Source organism: Bos mutus, chromosome 3 (genome assembly GCF_027580195.1).
Source record: "Bos mutus isolate GX-2022 chromosome 3, NWIPB_WYAK_1.1, whole genome shotgun sequence".
NCBI classification, from domain to species: Eukaryota; Metazoa; Chordata; class Mammalia; order Artiodactyla; family Bovidae; genus Bos; species Bos mutus.
Genome location: NC_091619.1, coordinates 18,445,874 through 18,472,614, shown reverse-complemented (window position 1 = coordinate 18,472,614; position 26,741 = coordinate 18,445,874). Strand labels below are relative to the sequence as shown.

Genomic DNA, 26,741 nt, shown 5'->3' with positions numbered 1-26,741 from the left:
AGAACTTTTTTTTATTTCACCAACCACAAAAATGAGGTTAAGCTTCATAATCAGCATTTCAGAGATATCTTAGCACCATCTGTCAAGAAGTATAACACTAATATTTAAGAGACTTTGTCTGCTACTCTCCCAACCAATGCCCAGGGGCTAGTGAAGCCAATACCTTTGCCTGAGTCAAGTCCTTTTGGGGTGATGAAGAGATGGAGCTGGGGTACCGCCGAGTCTGTGTGGATCTCTGTTCATATAGAGGGCCCTGAGCATTATTTTGGGAGGTATAGGTTGTCGACTGAATTGGGCCACTCTGATAACCGGACTCCTGACTCTGGTTAGATGAAATTGTGGATGAAGATTCACTGTGGGGAATGGAGAAGGAAAATCTCAAGAGAAACGAATAGAACAGATCCACTGATACTAAAACAGTGGAGTAAGTTACTCTAGTAACTTACTAGAGTTGATTACAATCAACTTATAATCAAATTGATTATAATCAAAAAGACAAACTTCAAGAACAAATAAAAGATACTGCAACAATTTTCTCCTGACAACAGTAGGAATTTCCACATCCTATAAAGCCAGGTATCTAAGCTAAGAATCGAGCTTAAAAACATTTTCAACTCTTAAAGGAAGAGAGAATTTTCTTGTGTCCCTACATTCTGCTGTTATTAGAAAAAGAGGCTAAAAGTCAGTAGAAAGGATACACTATTCTTGGTCCCTTTCATATAATCGTAGCAAGAACCCTAAGCACAGGAAAAATCACCTTTTGCTCACTTTAAGGAATTCTGAGTTCCTGGCTCTCTCAAAAAACCCAAGAGTAAAATTCTCTTGAGAAGAACTTTAAAAATACTCACATGCATTAACAACAATTATGATTCAATAGAGCTAGGCTGGGGCAAGACATCTCTACTTTTAAATTCTAAGGACTGAAAAAAAAAAAACTAAACCCACCTATTACTCCTGAATTCCAGGATTTTCTATTGCCTAAGATAGACTTCCCTGATATCTATTCATAGGAAATAGGAAAGGTTCTACAGGAAAGGTTTCTTTTAATTCTGTAGTACTAATTTTACCTCCTTCCTAGGAGTTCAAAGTTACAACCTTCATAGGCTTTAAATCCACAGAAAAGGTCTCAAAGTGTCAAAAGCACTGCCAATGTACTTTAAAGAGGGGGTACACATCTCTAGGAACTGTGCCTGGACATTCTGTAAGTACCCAAAGGATATATTCTATCTGTTTAGTTATGGAAAAACCTAGTAACAAAAGTGCTCAACAAACTGCTACAAGTGGCTGCTTTTCCTTCAATCAGAGCCTTGGCTGTCCAGAGTTCTAGGAATCAACAAGAGACTTACAAAAAGTTGGAAAAGTCTAAAAGAAGTCTATGACAGCTGTTTCCTCTACCTGGCCGTGCTGGTATAGAGGCTACTTGGAGCCTGGCTTGAAGAGGCGCTCGTGGTGGGGGTGGACTCATAATCAGAAAGGACAGGCTCTGACCCAAACTGCAATGCCCCAAACTGCAGGTTTAGCCCTGAGATATCTGCTGAGCCAGGCATCTCCACAGCCAGAGCAGGAATCTGTAGAGAAGATAAAGAAATGGTTTACTATAACCTTATTGTAAGACTGATAGCAAACTTCCACATCAGACTTCTAAACTACATCCTTACAATCTCAATTCTCAAATCCCACACCCCTTTGCCCTAAAATAATATCTATCGAAAAGTTCAAATACCTTAGAAGTCAAGGAGGCTTTTTTCTTCTGCTGTTTCAGTTTTTGCTGAGCCGGCTGAGGGCTGGAGGATTGGTTGTCTGAAGACCCAGGAGACATTTGTGGAGCCGAGGTGGATTTGCTTGGCAGAGGAGAAGATGGGGGTGGAGGTGCGGCTGTGGAGGTAGCCACAGCAGGTGGCTTCTCCTGAAGGAACACCTCCATCATGGTTGAAGATGGGGTGAAAGCCTGGCGCTTTGTAAAGGGGCTGTGCACTGTTGAATCATTTGGGGTCTTCAAATCTGCATGAGGAGATCCAATATGTATGAGGCCAGAGGTCCTCATTGACCTCAAGAAAATACTATTATTCTGTGACAACCATTGGATTATATCAAATCAACACTATTACACTGCCTTTGTAAGAAAGCAATCTAGAAATGGCCCATATTCAGAGAATAAGGTCCTAAAACGGCAAAGTTCATAAACTCTTCCAAAGGCAACACACTGTTTTCAAATACTGAAGATAAATCTAGGAAAAATCCAAAACATCCTCACGTCAACAGAAGACTGCAAATGTGTACAGGGTTAAATTTGATGAAAGAGATATACAGCCTCAACTTATATATTTATTTATTATTCCCCAGCTTTCTGAACTGAGCCTTTCTGACAAGGGGAAATCAGTGTGGGAACTACTCCTGCCTCTTGGCAGTAATCCTCCAACCCTTAAAGAATTCAGTCATTTTCCATCTTTCTCACCATACTGCACCAGCGATGGCGATTGTGTGGTAGAGCCCATGTCCCAAGAGGAGGTGGTGGTGGTTCCAGATTGAGAATGCTGAGCTGCCAACTGAGCCAGGGCCTGAGCAGTCTTGAATTGCTCCAAGAACTGAGAGCCTGTGGTGCTGCCGCCTTTAGCTTCACCAACATCACCAAATCCTTTCCCTAACATGCTCACCTGTAGATCAACACAGTGATTAGAGAAATCCACAGCCAAATAACCTTGTTCAGCTACTCAAAAAGACACTCATCTGGGTTAAGAGTCAGTATAGATATAAAGAATGTCACTAAATGGAATAGTCTATTACAGCGTAAAGTCTGGACTGAGACTGTCTAGACTTAAATCCTGGTTAAGTAATTGTGGAAAAATGACTTGTAGTTAATCTGTACCTCATTTTCCTCATCTGAAAATAAAAGTAGTATCTCATAAAGGTGTAGGAGGATTAAACAAATATATAAAAAGCATTTAATATGTGCATGATACATAGAAAGCACTCAAAAAAATTTAAGAGCCATTAAAATTTATACCATTGCCATCACCCTTCCCTCCCTCCTCCTCAGAGACTTCTTTTTCTTCTTTGGCCATGCCAGGTCTTAGCTGCCTAACAAGGGATCTTTAGTTGCGGCATATAGGATCTAGTTCTGAACAAGGATTAAACCCGGGCCCCTTGCACTGGGAGCGTGGAGTCAGCCACTGGGCCACCATGGGAGTCCCCAGGAATTTTTTTAATGACTGGAGGAGGGGTCTCTCCCCATTTTGAATTTTTAAATCAACTGATAACTGATTACTAAGATAACATGAAGATAACATAAACTTTCACTTCAGTCATTAATGTCTTTGGCCCTTCCACTGAAAAGCTCAAAGGGAACAAAAACAACTAACTGGAGCTTCTCCTCAATGCTTCTAGTAACTAGCAGAGACAAAAGAGCGAGATTAGGGGCCAGCCCAGCTTCTGCACTAGACAATCGTGATGATAAGAGAAAAATTTACTCTCGCTGCTTCTGGGGGATCCCCAACACCAAGTAAAACTACCACCCTAGACCAGAAAATTAACCATTCTAAAGAAACTCTAAGGAGATTTAGTCTAGTCTTTCTTAGGTTCTTATTTAACCACATCATGATTTTCATCATTAAACAGCACTTACACAAAATCAATCTGTCCAACTCAAGGTAAGACTTTTTCTTTCCACTTCAGTCTGAATTTCAAGATTATACAAATAAAAACAAAAACAGCCAAAATCTAGTTGAAAGTACAGGACTGTAACAGAGAAATGATCCCACACAGCAATGATTACCAAACACTCTGCAAGCATGAAACATTAAAGACAAAGAAAATTACTTAATATTCACATATTGTGATAATAAGGGCTCCTATATTACTTACATCCATTAAATTTTTAGGGAAATTAATCCTGTAATTTATTCTGAAAGGAAAAGAACTACATTAAATAGCACCCTAATTAACACAGGTAAAAAGAAGGAACTTATGTTTAACACATCACACGACACACATTAAATAGAATGTCAGGGTAAACTGGAAATATACTGACATTTTTATTTTTGATGAGAATTTGGATTTGGGTATAAATCCTAATGGAGAAGGCAATGACACCCCACTCCAGTACTGTTGCTTGGAAAATCCCATGCCTGTTAGGCTGCAATCCATGGGGTCGCTAAGAGTCAGACACGACTGAGCGACTTCACTTTCATTTTTCACTTTCATGCACTGGAGAAGGAAATGGCAACCCACTCCAGTGTTCTTGCCTAGAGAATCCCAGGGACAGGGGAGCCTGGTGGGCTGCCGTCTATGGGGTCGCACAGAGTCGGAAACGACTGAAGTGACTTAGCATAGCATAAATCCTAAATTCCAGGCTTTAATGGTAATTTAAAGTGACACAAAGCACTTAACCCTTTTCAAATCATCTATATTAGGGGTTGGCAGTTATTTTCTGATCATCTTTGTTCCATTTTCTTTCTTTCTTTTTGGTCCCAACACTTCTCTCCCTTTCTCTTCTACCTTTTCTCACCTGTCACCATTCATATATGGCAGAATATTAACCACCAAATTACCATTAACACATGAAATTATTTTAGGATAACGGTTAAAAACTAAAAAAACTTCTGGATTAGAGGCTGACTCAGCAATTTTCTAGTTGAAGCAATTACTATTAACATAATCTTACTACTAGAAAAATCAAAGTATATGCATATACATTGTCTCTTACCTCTTGACAACCACCAAAAAGTAAACAGACAGGAAAGTAAAAGAAAGAAAAAGCAGTACTTTTAGGATTTACTGACCATAAGTTAGTCCTTGTATCGTCTTTGTTTATTTAGCCTTTCCCGTAATTGATGACCTTGAATTTTTAAAAAATAATTCTGAATCAACAAGTCATTTGTTGTTAAGTGCTCCAGGTTAACAACTAATACCACCACAGCCACCACATTTGTATCACTTTTACTCATAATCTTATCTATCTTCCTGAAGCCCTGTAAGATAGGCACAGCAAGCACCCTTATCCCCACTTACGGAGAAAGGGAGAAACAGTTATTATATGGGCAGATTCAGGAAGACCTCAAGTTTTTAGAAGCCTAGCTCAGAAATGTACGATTTAAATACATACATATGGTAATTGTGCTCTATCAAAAAACAGGGAAGTGCTACTACCTCTCGTCAACATTTAATTACTATTACTAATTAGTATTAGCGTTAAAATTGTCATTGATTTTCTCTCTTCAAGAATAATAGAAAATAAGGACTTCCCTGGTGGCCCAGTGGCTAAGACCCCACATTTCTAATGTGGGGGCAGGGAGAGAGGACTGGGTTCAACCTCTGGTCAGGAAACTAGGCCCTGGATGCCACAATTAAAGATCCTGCAGGCCACAACAAAGATCTAAGATCCCACGTGCCACAACTAAGACCCAGGACGGCCAAATAATTTTTTCCCCCAAAAATTACATTCCCCCCGCCCTACAAAAAAAATACATTGTTCTGCACCATAAGTACTCAGTAAATGGTGTCAGGGCTTCCCAGGTGGCACAGTGGTAAAGAATCCACCTGCCAGTGCAGGCGATATGGGTTTCATCTCTGGGTCAGGAAGATCCCCTGGAGTAGGAAATGGCAACCCACTTCAGTATTCTTACTTAGAAAATTCCCTGGACAGAGGAGATTGGTGGGATCCATGGGGTTACAAAGAGTCCGACACAGTGAGCAACGGACCACAAATAAAATGTTTATTCATTTTTATAAGATGATTCGGTCTGTCCAGACCTAAATCCTCTCCTAGAGCTATCCCCTATTACCCAAATCAACATTTCTACACTCAAGTCTGCTTAGGAAGACAAAAGATGCTTTTTACCTTGCCCCAAACCTTTCAGGTGTCACTGAAAGGAATTACTGTATTTGTACATATGTGCTGGGGTTGCAGAAAACTTTAAGATATACCTTGTTTCCTACTTACCATACTGTGATGAGAAAACGTGTTCCCTGAAGCAGGCTGTGATATGGCACTCTGCTTCGAGTTACTGAACACCAGAGGCTGGGCAAGAGAAGGAGCCTGAGAGGGATCCAGATTAGATGAATCATTCTCCATGGAAGATGGTGTCTTTCCCAACAGAACAGCAAGGTCAATTCTAGTGGAGAGAGAAAGTTTGATGAATAATGACAGAACATTCTTATCTCCAATACCCGACTTAGATTAAGGATAGATCAAAAGGAAGTCACTCCCCAGAAACACAAAGCCCTAAAACGCTGAACTCATCAAAAACAACAGATGTATAAGAGTCACAATAGTATCCAGATGTATTCCAATGGAGCTGACATCCTTAATGTTGTTTACAATTTTAATTTTAGTGAAATTTTTTAACTTAATGAAATGTCAAATGTTAGTTTTAATACAGCAGCTCCATAACTGGCCCAAAAATTCCTAACTTTTACCCATGATTTTAATACTGAATACCTGTCATGACCAATATCTAAGACCACAAATAGAATGCTGGCATCCTCAAGTGGCTTTAGAACAGAAGGATTTAGGCAATTTTCCCCCCAGTTTTTAAAAAATTCCAAAAGTCACCTGTGGTATAATAAAGTATATACTAGTATATACTTTATATATCCAAGTATATCCAAGTATATACTATATACTTGGAAAAATTTCCTTAGTAAGAGGGATATCTTTTATTTTTCATAATTGGTCCCTTTCAACCACAGTTTAAGATAATAGTTACTCAGGGAGGGGGAACCCCACACACATAGTTTTGAGAAGGTGGCTGGTCACCAAAAACACCAAGAAAGTGAATGAGAGTTGGAACTTTCAACCCTACTACACTCCACCCACCTCTAGGAAAGGAAAGGGAATTAGAGATTGAATTCAATCACCGATGACTTCATCAATCATGTATATGTAATGAAACTTTGATTAAAACCTCTTCAACAGTGAGATTCAGTGAGCTTCTGGGCTGGTGACCACATGTGACCCACAAGGAGGGCAGAACACCCAGAGAGGGCTTAAAAGCTCCATGCTCCAACCCCCACACCCTGGCCTGTGCCTCTCTTCCATTTGGCTGTTTTGGAATACTGGTTAAACTAATAAATCAGGAATGTCAAGCAAAAACACTTTCCTGCATCCTATCAATCATCCTAGCAAATTATTGAATCTGAAGAGGGGGCTGTGAAAACCCCCAAATTTGTAGCCAGCTGAGGAGAACTGTGTGAGTAGCCTGGGTACCTCTGAAGTAAAGGCTGTTTTAGGATACTGAGCAGTCACCTTGGGTCTGTGCTAACTCTGGAGAATTACTGTCAGAACTGAATTAAACTGCTGAACACTTAGCTGAACACAGAACCTGTGTGGGAAAAAAATCAGATATTTGGTGTCATTAAAAACAATAACAACAATTAACCTCTGGTAATGACATCCTGAACATCCTACTCCTATCACACTTCTTATTAGGACATTCTGAGTCAGTTCAGTTCAGTCACTCAGTCGTGTCCGACTCTTTGCGATCCCTTGGACTGCAGCACACCAGGCTTCCCTGTCCATCACCAACTTCTGGAGCTAGCTCAAACTCATGTCCATTAAATCGGTGATGCCATCCAACCATCTCATCCTCTGTCGTCCCCTTCTCCTCCTGCCTTCAATCTTTCCCAGCATCAGAATCTTTCAAATGAGTCAGTTCTTTGCATCAGGTGGCCAAGGTATTGATTGGAGCTTCAGCATCAGTCCTTCCAATGAATATTCAGGGTTGATTTCCTTTAGGATTGAGTGGTTTGATCTCCTTGCAATCCAAAGGACTCTCAAGAGTCTTCTCCAACACCACAGTTCAAAAGCATCAATTCTTCAGCGCTCAGCTTTCTTTGTGGTCCAACTCTCTGACTAGATGGACTTTTGCTGGCAAGGTAATGTCTCTGCTTTTTAATATGCTGTCTAGGTTGGTCATAACTTTTCTTCCAAGGAGCAAGCATCCTTTTCACCATCCACAGTGATGCTGGAGCCCAAGAAAATAAAGTCTGTCACTGTTTCCTCATCTATTTGCCATGAAGTGATGGGACCAGATGCCATGATTTTAGTTTTTCTGAATGTTGAGTTTTAAGTCAGCTTTTTCTCTCTCCTCTTTCACTTTTGTCAAGAGGCTCTTTAGTTCTTCTTCACTTTTTGCCATAAGAATGGTGTCATCTGCATATCTGAGGTTACTGATATTTCTCCCAGCAATCTTGATTCCAGCTTGTGCTCATCCAGCCTGGCATTTTGCATGATTTAATCTGCATATAATTTAAATAAGCAGGGTGACCGTATACAGTCTTGATGTACTCTATTCCCAATTTGGAACCAGTCTGTTGTTCTGTGTCCGGTTCTAAATGTTGCTTCTGACCTGCGTACAGATTTCTCAGGAGTCAGTTAAGGTGGTCTGGTTTTCCCATCTCTTTAAGAATTTTCCATAGTTTTTTGTGATCCACACAGTCAAAGGCTTTGGCGTAGTCAGTAAAGCAGATGTTTTTCTTGAACTCTCCTGGTTTTTCTATAATCCAACAGATGTTGGGAATTTGATCTCTGGTTCTTCTGCCTTCAAGTTGGATTCTGGGCCAATAACTATCATGAAAGTGAAAGTGAAAGTCACTCAGTCATGTCCGACTCTTTGCAACCCATGGACTATACAGTCCATGGAATTCTCCAGGCCGGAATACTGGAGTGGGTAGCCTTTCCCTTCTTCAGGGGATCTTCTCAATCCAAGGATACAACACAGGTCTCCCACACTGCAGGCAGATTCTTTACCAGCTGAGCCTCAAGGGAAGCCCAAGAATACTAGAGTGGAGTAGCCTATCCATTCTCTAGTGGATCTTCCCAACCTAGGAATTGAACCGGGGTCTCCTGCATTGCAGACAGATTCTTTACCAACTGAGCTATCAGGGAAGCCCTACAGCTATCATATCCAGGTCCAGAAATAATTCAAGAGTTTTTCAGGGGATAAAAATATTCCCTGACAAGTGTTATCTCCCTCTATTGACTCCAATACTTATGTTCAAGTCCTAAAAAATTCATAAGATAGATGCTAGGGGAAAAAATGATCATCACACCCAGTTGGCTAAAGCAAAGACATAATTATAAAGCAAGAGAAGAAGCTATTGAACAGTTCTGCAAATTCCAAAATAAATAAAATATTTCCACTTTTAGCTTTTCTTAACCTGATTTACTGTAAGTTTATATTATTCTAAGTTTTAATCAGTATCTGGGATGCTGACAAGGCTAATGTATATATATATATGTGTGTATATATATATATATACACATTTTCTTGATGTATGTATTAATGAAGGACTATCTGGAAGAAGTTAACTTCAAAATTATACAGATATTCATTTGGTAGATAAACTACTATCAACTCTTACAAAAATCTACCTATAAACTAAATAGGACTGTAATGTGATTTGATTCTATTATCAACACTATGGGAGTTCATGAAGGGCCAGTACCACTCCTTCCTTACAGCTCACTTAGCAGATCCCTCTGAGAAAAGATACTGACAATTCACACCACACACTTGCCTCTGACCAGCAGTGATTGTCACATTCTCCGCAGGCAGAGGCACTGAAGACACATTAGAGGCAGTGAAGATCTTGGTCTCAGAAAGCTGGAAAACAGAGGCATTAGTCACTCCTAGTGTTAGGCTAGTTACAGTCCAGAAACCCGGCAGAGGTAAGGGGAATGCAACATAAGAAAAAGGGAAAAACTCCTACAAGTGAGAACTGTTTACCCTAAGAAATCCTGAATGGACTGACTTTCAAGCCCCTTCTATCTATCTTCTGTAGATCTTATCAAAAGAGAGAGCAGAATCCATGAACCCAATAAAATCTAGTGGAGTCACATAATATGCACCCTGAACTTATAAGAAAGTGAATATGCTAGACAGAAAAATAGAGAAAGCCCCTTTATATTTTCTCACTATGCCTCCCAACTCCTACCTCAATCCGAATCATACTTTATCTTCCACTAATCCTCTCAAAGGAAGACCCCAGCCAAAATGAAGACAGAAATAAAAATAATTCTTTGCTTTTGAGCGGGAAGGGCCCAAATTCTGATGTGCTGAAGTTTGCAGGAATAATTTTAACGTGTTTTGCCTTAAAACTGACTTTATTACATCTAGTCTCTCCCCTATAAGACATTAAAATCAAGTAAGCCAATTGCAGGGAATAAATATTTCTACTATTCAAAGTTGATTTAATTTTTTTAACCATGCTGCCCAGTTTGTGGGCGCTCAGAGTTCCCCAACCAGGAATTGAACCCTGGCCCTCAGCAGTCAAAGTGTCCTAACCACTGGAACACCAAGCAATTCCCCCACAACTTTAAAAATAAGTTAAAAAAAAAAAAACTTTCTGATTGAAACCTCCCCTCTAAAGACAGGAAATCCACTCCCCCCAATATATCATTCTCTGAAAGGTGGTTAAGCAGACAAGCCAAATCTTATGAAGTATTCACAAAGCAGTCTAGCTCAGCTACAATAGAAAAGAATCACACTCTGATGCTGATGCATCTGGAATTTTAAAACTCAGCCCTGAAAACCAAAACAGCTTGACACACCATTTCCTCTTACCATATTCTGTCTTGCTTGAGTAAATACAAAATACAGGCAAGTTCATCCATGATCACTATAATTCACAGCAAAGGCTTGACTGTGACCAGCCATCAGCAAAATCCCTTTACTCAGGTACTACTCCAATGAATTCACATAGCTGTTTATGTGCCACACATCTATGAGGTTTCCAAGTTTAGTCACTGCAGAACAGCCAAACCTACATTTTCATCTCAATTAAAATCATCCAAGTTGGGCTCTGAGTACAATAACAAAATGGGTTTCAGAGTCAACCAAACTTTCACCATGTACCCACCTCTAAACCAATTACAGGACCATACACCAAAGCCTGAATGTGAACCAAATAACTGCACTGCTCCAAGGAGCATCACGTGCTATCAGAAGCTGCTGCTCAATGCATTACCTGCCTGACTCCATCTCTGGTGCCCTACCCAACCACCATCGCTTCCTGGGATAAATCCGACAATCAGATATTGGACTTACACAAGTGCACTTGCCCTTTCCATAGTCTGGTTCCAGAGAGTCCTGTTCATGCCCAGTCTCCTTCATATAACATATGTGAAATGTTCTTGCTCAGAACACTATTTTGGATGTAAAAGTTTTGGGTCAGAATCTTAAGGGTGAATTTTAAGGGGTAGAATCATACCCATTTTCTATCCCTAAAACATCACTTAGGGATAGAAGGTACTGATGAGGAATAACATGGGAATACTCACATCTTCATTCCAATCTTCAGTTCCCCACTCCTCTGTTGCAGTCCTCCATGCGCCTGGGAATAAAGGAAAACACAATGAAGTAACTTTAAATGCCAGTACAAAGCATGTGTAGAAAATACTAATGCATTAAATTTTTTGGCAGCCAAAAGTGTAACCAGCATTTAGTAATCAGAAAGGATTCTTGGGCTTCAGAGGGAGGAAAAGACTTTTTAGAATACCTCAGAACACCAGGGTTCTAATTAAATTTCACAGCTACTTTCAGTTTTTGTCACACAGCTGTAATAGGAAACAGTGCGAGACAGCAAGAGAGAGAAACAAAATGCAAGAGAGAGCAAGACTCCAGTAGATCCAGCACTCCAAGCAATCTCTTATAGACCTTCAGGCCTGACTCAGTGGTCTGGTCAGTGAAATGGCAGCAGATAATTCAAGCCAAAACATGCAAACTCTATCTATTGAGTATAAGACAATACTGCCAGCAGTCTGAAGAGACGTGGCAGCAGGGGCAGAGGAACACAAATGGTTTCAACAAGACAGTCGAAGGGCAATGAAGAAGGAAAGGCCTGAAATCCAAACAGAGCACTGACACCTATCTGCTATGGAAACTAAATTAAAAAACTCTGCTGGCTGTTATTTTCAGAAGACACAAGGTGAAACTGGAAAAATCAAGTAATTACCGTACTAATCCTAACTATATGAGACATGAAATCTGACCTGCTGAGCTCACGGCACAGACAGTGGAGTTATGCATTCTCCTCCTGTTGGTAATAACGTAGTGCAGATACAGTTTCTGTAGAAGAGGTCCATAAATAATCAAACTATCTTCCACATTCCCCTTGTTTTGTGTCACACATACACATGTCCTTCTCAGAAAAGGAACCTGCCTTTTCTTAAGGAATATGGGTGAGTTTCTGAGACCTAAAATTCTTCCCTTCAAGCAAAGGACCACACTAAGAAATAGGCACTTATCTGTAGAAAAGACAAGAAAACTCCTGGTTTTCTTCTCTAGAATAACAGTATATATTTAATAATTCTTATAGCATTCTCTCCAAATGGAGAAAACTTCTTACAAGAATCAAAGAATGAAGGTCTGGCATTCTGATTTCATGATCACTGAAAAGAAACATTCTAATACCTACAGAATCCATCTGAAATTCTTCTAAACATTTAATAATGAAAAATCCTATTTCCTAGAGAAAAATATGTCAGTGCAATGCCTTTCCCAGGACAGTGTTAAAACTGTACCACAGAAATTTCAAGCCACTTAACAATGACAATGTTCTCCAAATCAAAGTCCAATCTCAATTTAAGCAAGATACAAATAACATTTTTCTCTCCCTCTCTGGTGATACCATTCTTCCTCCCCATTGACATCCATCCCACCGTCGTTAACTGGAATCCAAAATGTGGGTTAACACATACACACAATCCTAGAATTAGAAGTGATCTAAGAAGTTACGTACTACTTAGAAGCTATCTCTCATGCAAGAATTTTTCCCCCTGCACTCTGGTGACTGTATTTGGAATGGAAAGGAAGATTGTAGACAGCTACTTGACACCTTCCTATACAGGACATATGGTCACAGCTAAGGAAAAAGACTACACACTGAGGAAGCATTAAGACGCAGAAAGCGTTCAAATATTCTAACAGATTAGGGCTTCCACTCCACCAGCAAAAAGCACAGACAAAGTAAATATTAAGTGTTCATTAAGCAATTTTCTAAGTAAGAAAAACAGGCACAGAATCAAAGGAAAAAGCAGAAAAATAAAAAGCAGGAAGACATAAAGATGACATATCCACAGATATTTCAGTTCATAAAAATCTATTATTAAATATCCGGGGCAGTTAGGCGCCTGGATGTATCATACCAGGAGCAGTCTCAAATTTTCGGGGATAATTTGACCCCTCAACCCCAATGAAATCAAGTCCTGAAACAAAAAAGAAAAGAAAAGAAAAAACAACCAGTGAAATTTTGCTTGTGAATGAGAATGATTGCCCCCAACAAACAACTCCCACTGTACCTGTGGATATTTTAAGGGTAGATTTCAGTCTCTTTTTAAAATAAAAAGGGAATTTGAAGTTTGCTATCATGAAAACATAAAAAGAGATTATGCATGAAAAGTTCAACTCATCAAACTAACAAGGATGAATGCACGGAGCTAACCCAACACTAACAAGATGACAGGAGCAGCACAAAATTCATTCGGCAACAGATAAGAAGTTCTGATTCCAGCCTCCCAAATTTGTTCTTCTCTACATGGTATAAGCAAATACACACCTTTTCCTTTCCTCTTTTTCCAACCAACCTAGGATTGGGACTCCATACCTAATTTTCTGTCCACAACTAAAAACAAATCCCTCAACTTTTGTTATTCAGACTGCTACCAACGCTCTAAAAAGCCATCAAGAGATGAATGAAGAGTTCTAATGCCTCCAAATTAAAATAGAAAAGGACATTTCATAGCCAATAAGGAAGCTCAAAAAGTTATGTAGCTTGACAATAACTTTAGCCTCTGCTCCTGAAAAATCTGTATTCAAAATGAGCTTTTAAGACAGCTTGATGAACAAAAAGCATGTAATACTCAGGATCTGAGTTATAGCATACTGTGGCCAGTAGGTGAGAAGAAGTTTGTGCCAAAGACCTTCCTAAAGATGCAAGATTAAGGTAACAGATCTCTGAAAGGGGGGTAAGGCAAATTTAAGTGGATAAACAGTCAAGAGAGCCTATTTCATGCTCCTCTATTAACCCATCCCCCCTTTATAAGACAAAAAAAGTCTCAGGCTTTTCTTTCCAAGTGTTGACTCAGCCAGAAGGAGATAGTTGATCTCCTCAGAAGAAAATACTCTGGAACCCAGAGGCTGCTCTCATTTAAAGTAATCAAAGTATTTTTTACTTCCAAATACATCTTGCTGTGTCCCACAAGCCTAACATATCCACAAACATCTATGCTACCCAGATAAGCACCAAAGTCAGCTAACAAAAAAAAGCAAATCCATAATACCCTATCACACCCAGAACACTATCCAACAATGAGAGGCTAAAAGTCTCCAGAATTTCTTCTTGCCCAGATACTGATATTTACCAAAAATTAAAGGAAAAAGACATTCCTATCTCTGTATGCAAAAACAAATTAACAGTGGGCTTTGATTCTAGGCCCTGTTCACCTCTACAAGTAGTGGGTTGAGTAATCCTGGATATCTTGTCAAAAGGCAAAGCCAAACAGAAACACTAGGAAATACAACTGGGAGCTGACGGTATAATGGAAAGAGCACACGGCCTTCTGGAGTCGAAAAATTCTAAGTTCAGATACTAGCAAATTTCATAATCACTCCTGCAATCTAAATCTTGTCATCTGAAAAGTGACAATAAATAATGTTTGTTTTATAAAATAGTGACAGATCAGGTGAAACAGCATGTATAATGTGCCTGTAGGCACACAATAAATACAGAGTACACACTAATACAACCGTTATCCCTCTCTCTCCCTGTCTCAGCACTCAAAAACTATACCTCCACATTCTTATGTTAGTATAACCTCAAAAAAATTACTTCCTTAGGTTCCAAAAGACAAAAAATGAATAAAACAGTCACTCACTCGTCCCATCGTCTGGTTCAAAGTGGCCAGTGTTGTTCCATGTATTGCCGCTATTATTGCCATAGTTATCATCAGTATTGGCCGGCTCTGCATAATCAGCTGGGTTAAAGGTTCTGGGAGAAAAAATAAATAAAAAGCTTAAGAGCCTCTGAGCTCTAAGCAACATCAGTTGAAATTAACTCAAAAGGAGGGCAATTAGAATCTTGTCTGTTCACTTTTCCTCATTGTACCAGCTTACCTAAAATTTCATGATATACTCATATAGATATCTATCATTCCCCTTGCATTAGGCCACTGATAAAATCCACATAAAGATTTTGGAAAAACAGCAGGTATATATATTCACATGAAGTTATGAGATAAAGTAATCCAGGTGGTAAATGCTTATCTCACTAAAATAAGCCCAATGTCTGGACACATCTGATGAAATACTATAGCAATCTGTCTGATCACATTTGGTTACTTAGCTGCCTATTATCCTCAGGATACCAGAATATTAACCACATCAAGCTACTATGGTAACACTTATGGAAAAAAATTAAAGACTTTGACATTGGATCAATGAAACTCACCCCATTCCTTGAGCAGAAAACCTTCCTCCGCGCCTACCAGAGCCACCTAAAGAGGGAGAGGGAAACATTTTAAAAATTGATATAAACCACCATGCCAACTGAGGCAACTTTGGAAAGTAAGTGGTTGACATCATTAGATGTTCCTTCTCTCACTCTGAAGCACATCAGTTAATACAGGAGGACAATCCTTATTATTGACAAGAATGTTTCTTTGCTGAGTGAACTGCCAGATCCTTAAGCAAATATAGTAATAACAATACTAGAGGAAATGACATCTACCTTCATCCCCACTGCCCTCACAGTAATCTCCAGAATTTGCACTACATCTCAACAATTAAGGTATCCAGCATCCATCTGAATTTTTAAACTTTACAATATTGTATTGGTTTTGCCAAATATCGAAATGAATCCGCCACAGGTATACCCGCGTTCCCCATCCTGAACCCTCCTCCCTCCCCATACCATCCCTCTGGGTGATCCCAGTGCACCAGCCCCAAGCATCCAGTATCGTGCATCGAACCTGGACTGGCGACTCGTTTCATATATGATATTATACGTATTTCAATGCCATTCTCCCATATCATCCCACCCTCTTCCTCTCCCACAGAGTCCAAAAGACTGTTCTATACATCAGTGTCTCTTTTGCTGTCTCGTATACAGGGTTATTGTTACCATCTTTCTAAATTCCATATATATGCGTTAGTATACTGTATTGGTGTTTTTCTTTCTGGCTTACTTCACTCTGTATAATACGCTCCAGTTTCATCCACCTCATTAGAACTGATTCAAATGTATTCTTTTTAATGGCTGAGTAATACTCCATTGTGTATATGTACCACAGCTTTCTTATCCATTCATCTGCTGATGGACATCTAGGTTGCTTCCATGTCCTGGCTATTACAAACAGTGCTGCCATGAACATTGGGGTACACGTTGTCTCTTTCAATTCTGGTTTCCTCAGTGTGTATGCCCAGCAGTGGGATTGCTGGATCATAAGGCAGTTCTATTTCCAGTTTTTTAAGGAATCTCCACACTGTTCTCCATAGTGGCTGTACTAGTTTGCATTCCCACCAATAGTGTAAGAGGGTTCGCTTTTCTCCACACCCTCTCCAGCATTTATTGCTTGTAGACTTTTGGATCACAGCCATTCTGACTGGGGTGAAATGGTACCTCATAGTGGTTTTGATTTGCATTTCTCTGATAATGAGTGATGTTGAGCATCTTTTCATGTGTTTGTTAGCCATCTGTATGTCTTCTTTGGAGATACGTCTATTTAGTTCTTTGGCCCATTTTTTGATTGGGTCATTTATTTTTCTGGAATTGAGCTGTAGGAGTTGATTGTATATTTTTGAGATTGAATTTTTTTTTTTTTAAATAAAGCAGACCCCCTACTAAACTAATAAGAGTAGCATGTCCCCAACATCCATTCCCCCAACAAACTGATCACCTCTGCCTCGGCCACGACCTCTTCTGCCTCTTTCTGTGCCTCTTCCAGAAGGCCCTCCACTCTTGGTGCCATCTAATCCATTTTCCTGACCTCGAACTGAAATTTAAAAACAGAACACTACAAATGGCCAGAGTAAAGTGAACAGGAAAAATATATATAAACTGTATGCATACATGATTAGGGGGAGACAAAAACAAAGAAGAGAAAATGAGCTAGAAGGACAGAACATGATGGTTACTAGGGGAATGGTTCCCAGTCAAAAAATCTTACAAACAGCTAACAAGGTAATTTCATGCTAAACTGGTGGCTGTTGCTAAAAAAATCTATATGTAAGAAATGCCAAGATCTCAGAACAGATGATCGTAAAAAAAATCAAAAAGATAATGGTTACCAGGTTTAGCCTCACAAGGCCCTGACATCCCTCAAGTCTAGACATTACTAACCCACAGCTGGTTTTGTTAAAGCCCCATGCATACACTCTCGTCCACGGCTGGCACCTCTTCCCCGTCTTGGTGGCCCACCACGTCGCCGACTATAGTCTCTGTCCCGGTCTCGATTTTCTTTGCCTTCCTCGTTGGATTCCGTTTGGCCACCATCCTTTTGTCCTGAGACTCCCTTCTTCTTCCCGACCATCTCCCAGGAATGCTAAAGAAGAAAAGAACATTCGTGTCAAATCAGTATAGGTTGCTACCAGGAAATGAGAGATAAAAGTTGGGACAACTGTTAACCATTCTCTCAGTATCCATATCTAAGATACTTCTATAAGTTTACTTCTGTTTAAATTGAGGTATAGACAGGACCTCAAGACAAATTCTGCACCTATCACTGCAAAATTGAAGCCCTTTCTGTGGAGGAGGTGCTTATGAGCAAACGGATGCAGGAATCATTCCCAAAAGGGTCACCGAGATCTCCATCCAGTTCAGTCACTCGGTGTCCCCTTAGTCAAAGGGCCTAGTTACTTACTGGTTCGTCCTTTCAAGTGTGTTTCCCGGGCTGAAAACACTAATTCCCTATGCATTCAGTAATTTCCAATTTTTTATAGCCTTATCTATGTCAAACAAAGCTGAAAACTCAAAGTTTCTAAAAGTTAACTTTGAATTCAGAGTGAATGAATAGCATTTGAGTCGAGTACAGTCTCAAATTAAGCAACCTAGAATTTAGGAGGAAAACAACTACACCTGTTCCCTAACCCACCCCTTCCACACACACCAATTTCCTTTATTTAAAAGACGACCAAATAGCAGTCAGGAAAGCACAGCCCTGGCCCTGAGACATGCTATGTCTTATTTTACTCACTGTGTTCCCCTTATGCATCTGAAATTGCTATAATACAATTCAACCTTCCTCAAAGGAGTTCAGGAGCAAATATTTATAGCAAGGAAAATAAGCTAAACAGTCGTGCAAAAACTCATTCCTTAGGAAAATTAATTTTATAAACTTAAAGTTCTTTTTTTTTTGCCTTGCCTTGTGGCTTGCAGGTTCTCAGTTCCCTGACCAGGGACTGAACCCAGGTGCTCAGCAGAGTCAAAGAGCAGAGTCTTAACCACTGGACTGCCAGAGAATTCCTTATAGATTTCAAGTTTTAAATATATACATATACTGATTTATAATTTTTGCAGAAAATACATACAAATAAGTTCAAACGTGTATAAATAAGTTTCAGTTCAAATGCCAAGACTATCATGTTTACCATCCTGGACACCAATATTCCAAATACCAAATTACGTAATACCAAATTACGATGGCCCTGTTTGCTCAGTTCAGTTCAGTCATGTCCGACTCTTTGCAACCCCATGAATCGCAGCACACCAGGCCTCCCTATCCATCACCAACTCCCAGAGTTCACTCAGACTCACGTCCATCGAGTCAGTGATGCCATCCAGCCATCTCATCCTCCGTCGTCCCCTTCTCCTCCTGCCCCCAATCCCTCCCAGCATCAGGGTCTTTTCTAATGAGTCAACTCTTCGCACGAGGTGGCCAAAGTACTGGAGTTTCAGCTTTAGCATCATTCCTTCCAAAGAAATCCCAGGGCTGATCTCCTTGCAGTCCAAGGAACTCTCAAGAGTCTTCTCCAACACCACAGTTCAAAAGCATCAATTCTTTGGTGCTCAGCTTTCTTCACAGTCCAACTCTCACATCCATACACGACCACTGGAAAAACCATAGCCTTGACTAGACGGACCTTGGTTGGCAAAGTAATGTCTCTGCTTTTCAATATGCTATCTAGGTTGGTCATAACTTTCCTTCCAAGGAGTAAGTGTCTCTTAATTTCATGGCTGCAATCACCATCTGCAGTGATTTTCGAGCCCAAAAAAATAAAGTCTGACACTGTTTGCACTGTTTCCCCATCTATTTCCCATGAAGTGATGGGACCAGATGCCATGATCTTCGTTTTCTAAATGTTGAGCTTTAAGCCAACTTTTTCACTCTCCTCTTTCACTTTCATCAAGAGGCTTTTCAGTTCCTCTTCACTTTCTGCCATAAGGGTGGTGTTCTCTGCATATCTGAGGTTATTGATATTTCTCCTGGCAATCTTGATTCCAGCTTGTGCTTCTTCCAGCCCAGCGTTTCTCATGATGTAGTCTGCATATAAGTTAAAAAAGCAGGGTGACAATATACAGCCTTGACGTACTCCTTTTCGTATTTGGAACCAGTCTGTTGTTCCATGTCCAGTTCTAACTGTTGCTTCCTGACCTGCATATAGGTTTCTCAAGAGGCAAGTCAGGTGGTCTGGTATTCCTATCTCTTGAAGAATTTTCCACAGTTTATTGTGATCCACACAAAGGCTTTGGCATAGTCAATAAAGCAGAAGTAGATGTTTTTCTAGAACTCCCGTGCTTTTTCCATGATCCAGCAGATGTTGGCAATATGATCTCAGATTCCTCTGCCTTTTCTAAAACCAGCTTGAACATCTGGAAGTTCATGGTTCACGTATTGCTGAAGCCTGGCTTGGAGAATTTTGAGCTTTACTAGCGTGTGAGATGAGTGCAATTGTGCGGTAGTTTGAGCATTCTTTGGCATTGACTTTCTTTGGGATTGGAATGAAAACTGACCTTTTCCAGTCCTATGGCCACTGCTGAGTTTTCCAAATTTGCTGGCATACTGAGTGCAGCACTTTCACAGCATCATCTTCCAGGATTTAAAATAGCTCAACTAGAATTCCATCACCTCCACTAGCTTTGTTCGTAGTGATGCTTTCTAAGGTCCACTTGACTTCACATTCCAGGATGTCTGGCTCTAGGTGAGTGATCACATCATCGTGATTATCTTGGTCGTGAAGATCTTTTTTGTACAGTTATTCTGTGTATTCTTGCCACCTCTTAGTATCTTCTGCTTCTGTTAGGTCCATACCGTTTCTGTCCTTTATCGAGCCCATCTTTGCATGAAATGTTCCCTTGGTATCTCTAATTTTCTTGAAGATATCTCTAGTCTTTCCCATTCTATTGTTTTCCTCTATTTCTTTGCATTGATTGCTGAGGAAGGTTTGCTCAGTAACAGCTATCAAATAACTTTAAAAAAATGGAATAGTAATATGAAATTACTATTAATTTTCTCAGGGCTAACAATAATATTGTCATATAAAACAGTATCCTTTTAGGAAAACATGCTGAAGAATTTAGGAAATCAAAGTACTCTGATGTCTACAATTTATTTCCAAATAATCTGAAGTGTTCGCCAATGGTAAGTGGATAAACAAAATGTGCTATAAACACACAACAGACTATTACTCAGTCTTCCGAAGGACTAAAATTCTGACGCCAATCACAATACAGATAAACCTTAAAAATATTTTGGTAAATGAAACACAAAAGGACAAATACTTGATTCCACTTTTATGAGGTACCAAGAATAGGCAATACCTTATATGAGATACCACAAACAGAAGGTGTTACCCGAGCTGGGAGTGGGGCATGGAGAGTTAATTGTTCTATGGACATGGTTTCTCACTGGGAAATGGACCAGTTCTGGAAAGGGCAGTGGGAATGGTTGCACAGGGCCTCCCAGGAGGCTCAGTGGCAGAGTCTGCTGCCTAGCAGCAGACACAGTTTGGATCCTTGGATCAGGAAGACCTCCTGGAGGAGGTCAAGGCAGTCCACTCCAGTATTCTTGCCTGGGAAACCCCGTGGACAGAGGAAGCTGGCGGGCTACGGTCCAGGGGGTTGCAGAAGAGTCAGACACAACTTGGTGATTACACAACAAGAATGGCTGTCCAGCACTGTGACTGTCCTTAGTGACAAAGAATTGTTTACTTAAAATGGTTAAATTGGTCAATTTCCTCTAGTGTATTTCACCACAATTTAAACATCTTTAAGTTCAAAACAAGTAAATTTAAAACTATACTAAAGGATGCCAAGGAGCAACTAAGCCGACACACTGCAACTACTGAAGTTTGTGTGCCTAGAGCCTGTGCTCTGCAACAAGAGAAGCCACCGCAATGAGAAGTCCATGCACCAAAAGAGCTGTCCGCACTTGCCCCAACTAGAGAAAAACCCTCAAGAAGCACTGAAGACCCAGCATGACCAAATAAAAATAAATAACTAAATACATAACTATATTAAAGGAACTTCCCTGGTGGTCCAGTGGTTAACAATTTGCCTTAAAATACAGGGGACACAGGTTCAATCCCTGGTCAGGAAACTAAGACCTTGCAAGCCACACAGCTTGGCAAAAAAAAATATTAAGCATCCACCTAGCACCTGGCTCAGACGGTAAAGCATCTGTCTGCAATGCAGGAGACCCAGGTTCGATCCCTGGGTTGGGAAGATCCCCTGGAGAAGGAAATGGCAGCCCACTCCAGTACTCTTGCCTGGAAAATCCCATGGACGATGGAGCCTGATAGGCTACTGTCCATGGGGTCGCAAAGAGTCAGACACGACTGAGCGACTTCACTTCACTTCTTCACCTAGGACCTAGCAGTACCGTGTTGCCTATTCTTCCAACCCACCCTGATTCCACATTAAGTTGTAGGTCACTTTATGCTCATAGTAGCTTTAATTCATAAATTATAGTAACCTCATACCTAAACCTGCCATCAGGAACTCTGGAAATGAGACTCAAAACAGTTAGTCCTTAAGAGTTTGTGCTAATCTGTATCAAAACCTGGAAGGTTTCAGAAACCTGTCGCCTTTTGGCTTCTCTCTGATTATTTATCAGCTGCTGGCACCAGATGGGTTCTATACATAAAAAGAATTACTATGCTTTGCCCAAAGGCACTGCTAGTTTTCTGATATGATCTCATCCACCCAAATACATGCAACATTCCTGGCAGCTGACTGATTGCCACTGGTTTCACTAGTTGCTGGTTTATTTGGGGCATAAACCTACATTCTCTAGCTTATTTTTTTTAATACTGTGGAAGGAGGTCAGACTTCTAGTACTAGAAGGTGAAACAAAATGTGACTTGTGCAAAATAAAATTTTTTCACATTTTTTTTTCTTCTGCACTATGCAGCATGCAGGACCTTATCCCCCAACTAGGGATCAAACCCACGGCCAGCGCATTGGGAGCTTGGAGTCTTAACCACTGAACTTCCAGTGACGTCTCAAAAAAAAAATATATACGTTTAGAAAGCATAAGTAGTCCTACTTCCTCTCCATCCTCCTCCCTGAAAAATCTTGAGGCAATTACTCCAGAGTAAACTCAAAATGAACCAAAACTGCTATCTGATTATTCGGGTAGTAATTTTCAAACAAAAGCAATAATTGTAAAACTTAATCTAGGACCACACTTTTAAAGAAAAAAAATCTACATATCTAAATTCAATGACTAAAAACAGTTTTCACTGTTATTTCCCATTGTCTCAAAGAAACTGACAAACCTCCAACATTCAGCTAAAGTAACACTGTAACATGAATCAGTTAATCTAAGGATGAAATCTGGTTTTCCATCTCAACCAAAAATCCCCTGAGTAAGATCAACAAAATGAAAATTACTTCAAATGATACACTGCTCATTTAAAAAACTAATAATAAAGGTCTCTACTAAACACTGCAGAACATCCCAAAGATTATTTAGTAAGGCACAATCCTATTCTTAAAGGACATAACAGTCTGATACAATAGTAAGACAGTAACAAAACACAGCATTCTCATTAAGTGGAAAGGAAAAGGTGAAATCAACTCTAAATTCCAGGGCAAGAGTTCCTCCAATATCCTCTACCATCTCCAGGAATGGTCAACAAGCTGTAAAGTTTGTTTCTCAGGCTTCCCTGGTCATCCAGTGGTTAGGAACCCATATGTCAATGCAGGGGACATGAGTTGGATCCCTGGTCTGGAAAGATCCCAAATGCATCGGAGCAATTAAGCCCTCGAGCCACAACTACTGAGCCCGAACGCTGCAACTACTAAAGCCTGTGTGCCTAGAGCCCGTGCTCTGCAACAAGAGAAGCCACCACAGTGAGAAGCCTGCACAGCTCAATGAAAAACAGCCCCTCTCCACAACTAGAGAAAGCCTGAGAACAGTAACAAAGACCCAGAGCAGCCAAAAAGTCATGAAAAAAATAAATTATTTTTTAAAAAGATTTCTTTCTCTGCTACTTCAACAAAAATAAGTTCACATGATAAAAAGGTATTGTGAAAAAAAAAAAAAGGTATTGTGAAATGTAAAGCTAATATTGGTGGGACTGTTCTGAAATCAGAATCCAGGAAGGGCTGTGGCTTTGTTCAACAGCAATAAATCTATTAGTAACTAAGGCTATTTAGCAGCAACTCTTTACTCAAGACTAACCAAGTCTTGAAAGTAGTCATTAGCCTAGAATCAACAATTATGCCAGGCCAACTAAAAGAAACTGATTTTATCTGTTCTATTTATTGCACAAAATTTTAAGTGTTTGCAACCTCCAGCAAATATAAAGACACTTCCTTGCTTTATTTGGAGAATAAGAGAGTATGCTTTAAGTTGACCCCACTTGCTATTTTTGGAATTTACTAGCCTCTCAACCAGGGACCCACTTTCTAGAACACTTTATTAGCACTCTACCGTATCTGGGTTTCCTTCCAGCAGTACATTGATGGCTCTGTTGACATCTCCATTGCAGTCATGCAAAGCAATGACACATTCATCCTGGTTCTTGCCTGTGATATCAATCAGCTGAAAGAGAAAGATCAACAACCATTATGAACAAGCTTGCACTCCCCACAAAAGGAAAACAGATGAAGGAAAGGGAGAAGACACAGCTGAGTTTGAAAGAATTAGGTTTAAAAAAGCAAAACATGCAGAATTTTGACATTCTAGCTCCAAAAGCAAAATACTAACACCTGTGATTAAGGATGGGGCAAAAGTATTTATAAAACAATCGAACAATAAAGTATCTAATAGAGAATCAAATGCAGAAACACACAGGCTTCAGTATACCATGACTCTCCATATTTCCTAGATACCACAAATGCTCAATGTTACTGTACAACAGTACTAATAGTCATTCAAAAAAGAGTTTAAAATTAAGATAAAATCTCTTTGAACACGGTATCTGTCCAAAGGGGCACAGTAAATCACACAATAAAAGCACTCATGTATTGGCTTAACCTATTATATTTCAGGTTAAAATTCTTATAATACCTAAAGTGGAAAGTATCCCGGTAGGCATCAATCCTATTAACTGCGCTTTAATCTTTGTTTTTTCCCACAAATTAAGACAAATCAAAAATACACTCACTTGTTTCACCTTTTCCTCAAAGTCAGCATCATTATGGTCCGAAATCATCTGTGCAAGTCGAATTTGTTCTGCAGTGGCCTAAAAAGCAAGATCAAGAGACAACAGTTTAGAGAAATGAGAGGGACCAACACAGTCAACTGGGCTTCCCAGGTGGCTCAGCGGCAAAGAATCCACCTGCCAAGTAGGAGACTCGGGTTCAATTCCTGGGTTGGGAAGATCCCCTGGAAAAGGAAATGGCAACCCACTCCAGTATTCTTGCCTGGGAAATCCCATGGACAGAGGAGCCTGGTGGGCTACAGTCCATGGGGTTGCAAACGAGTCTGACACAACTTAGCAACTGAACAACAACAATCAATATGCACCATCTCCCACCCCAATTTCCTTCTCCCTGTTACACATGACCAAGTAATAAAACATTTCCACCACTTCACTTCAGTTGCTCAGTCGTGTCCGACTCTTTGCGACCTCATGGACTATATAGCCATTAGGCTCTTTCCACCACGTAAGATGCTTAAATGAACAAAACAACAACACAGAGTTAAGCTGTCACTATTTCACACTACTTTCTCCAAAAAAGCACGGAGCTTTTATGTTCACAGTTAAAGAGACTCATTTTGGGATCAAACACCACTTTGAAACATCTGTGCCTTAATTCAATTTCATGTATTTGCAAAGTCATGTGAAAACCCTGTTCCTGCAATGATCACTGTCACTCTCTTATTCCCTAGGGATGAGAATAGCATAAGGTTTAGTCTGAGGATACACTGAGCATATCCTCCAAGAATCCAATGTATGCTTGTAAGATGTCAGAAATTTTAGCCCCAGCTGAGATAAATACTAGAATTCTGCTAGAAATTCACCTGGAAAGAGAAGTAAAAGAAAAATGGATAAGAGAAAGTTCTAATCTGACATATTTATCTGACCATAACCAAATATAACTGATTCATTCATATTAGGTGCCAACAAATACTGAACTGGTTATTAAAAAATATATCTAAATTCAATTAAAAAAAAAACCCAAAACCTCATAAACCTCAGCGCCCAGGTTAATTTATTCTTTAAAACTATGCAATACTCTATAGTGTTTCATTTGTTAATCTTAAAGGAACACAGTAAAGACGCTAACTCCTCATGGGAAAGGAAAAATCAGATTAGGCCTCCATGAGACGAGAGAGGAAAATAAAAGACCAGTTAGGGAAAACAAGAGCAAAGGAAAGGAAAAGGTGGCAAGACAAAGACTGGCTAAAGAGATGTCAAAGTGGAAATTCTAGGAAATGAGAAATATATTGCTGAAACAACCCAGATGAATAAAGGAAACTGCTATCTTAGAGATACAAAGCACAGGACCCATTCTTTCCAAGCCTCATAATGCAGTAAATTAACAATAAAAATAAGCACACTGCATCACAGAGTGTCATTAACAGTTATTAGGCCCCAAGTGAAAAGAGGAAAGGATAAGAAAATAAGAATAAAGCACCCAAACTAATAACCCAAAGCATAGAACGTTGCTGTACTAGATGTAAACCAGTATCAACCTCAAGGCTACCCCATGGATCCATAGCCCTTGGGTTCTTTACCTGGGGCCGCTGCTTGTGCTGTGTCTGGTTTTGGTTTTGAGGTGGCTCCCAGTTTCCCCGGGCTCGGTTAGTGCCCACCGACGTCATCATTTACAGTATATACAAATAACAGTATTTACAAGGTAGAATACTGAAAGATTTAAAAAAAAAAAAAAAAAAAAGGAAGAAAAAAAAGTTTAGATGTTAAATGCAGGTAAAATGTTTTCAACCTTTTTCATCAGCACCTTCACCACTATCATTTCTTCAAAGAAACCAACATGCACCTGTTCTTGAGACATTTATAGTCTGATGAATTCTTTAGGGGACTAATCCATTTTTGCAGAACAATAAATGTATAAAACATGTGTTAAGTGATGTTTGCTTATTTTAAAGTTATGGGCACAATTTGGTTACAGTCCCTTATAAGCAGGCTTTGTTAAGTTTTGCTATCTTGATAGTTAGCAAAACAATGTTAAGAATCAAGTCATCCCGTAAGTGAATATATAAAGTCCCTCTGACAGAAGGAAAAATAATCAGTAAAGCCTGGAAACAAAAGCCTTCCAGGAAGGGGATCAGCCTATACTTCAAATAAAAACAATTTAAAACGCTGTATTCAACCTACCTTTGAAAACAGCTTTAC

The 26,741-nt window shown here is 39.8% G+C and overlaps 1 protein-coding gene across 26 annotated transcripts in view; it reads right to left on the bottom strand.

The window, feature by feature from the left end:
- The window catches only part of UBAP2L (ubiquitin associated protein 2 like), a 47,677-nt gene that overhangs the window by 16,602 nt on the left and 4,334 nt on the right, over positions 1-26,741 (bottom strand). For 9 of the 26 annotated variants that reach the window (XM_070367221.1, XM_070367219.1, XM_070367226.1 and 6 more), the window contains exons 2-16: positions 26,123-26,252; positions 24,546-24,623; positions 23,870-23,980; positions 17,335-17,536; positions 16,892-16,987; positions 15,445-15,490; positions 14,873-14,985; positions 13,145-13,204; positions 11,279-11,331; positions 9,517-9,602; positions 5,939-6,110; positions 2,456-2,654; positions 1,724-2,001; positions 1,396-1,568; positions 164-353 (exon numbers count right to left, since the gene is read on the bottom strand). In XM_070367221.1, the coding sequence (XP_070223322.1) occupies positions 164-353; positions 1,396-1,568; positions 1,724-2,001; positions 2,456-2,654; positions 5,939-6,110; positions 9,517-9,602; positions 11,279-11,331; positions 13,145-13,204; positions 14,873-14,985; positions 15,445-15,490; positions 16,892-16,987; positions 17,335-17,536; positions 23,870-23,980; positions 24,546-24,623; positions 26,123-26,212 (1,947 nt within the window). In that variant the 5' untranslated portion in view covers positions 26,213-26,252. The remainder of the gene's footprint in view (positions 1-163; positions 354-1,395; positions 1,569-1,723; positions 2,002-2,455; positions 2,655-5,938; positions 6,111-9,516; positions 9,603-11,278; positions 11,332-13,144; positions 13,205-14,872; positions 14,986-15,444; positions 15,491-16,891; positions 16,988-17,334; positions 17,537-23,869; positions 23,981-24,545; positions 24,624-26,122; positions 26,253-26,741) is intronic. The other 17 variants (XM_070367238.1, XM_070367242.1, XM_070367237.1 and 14 more) reach the window with 3 other exon arrangements.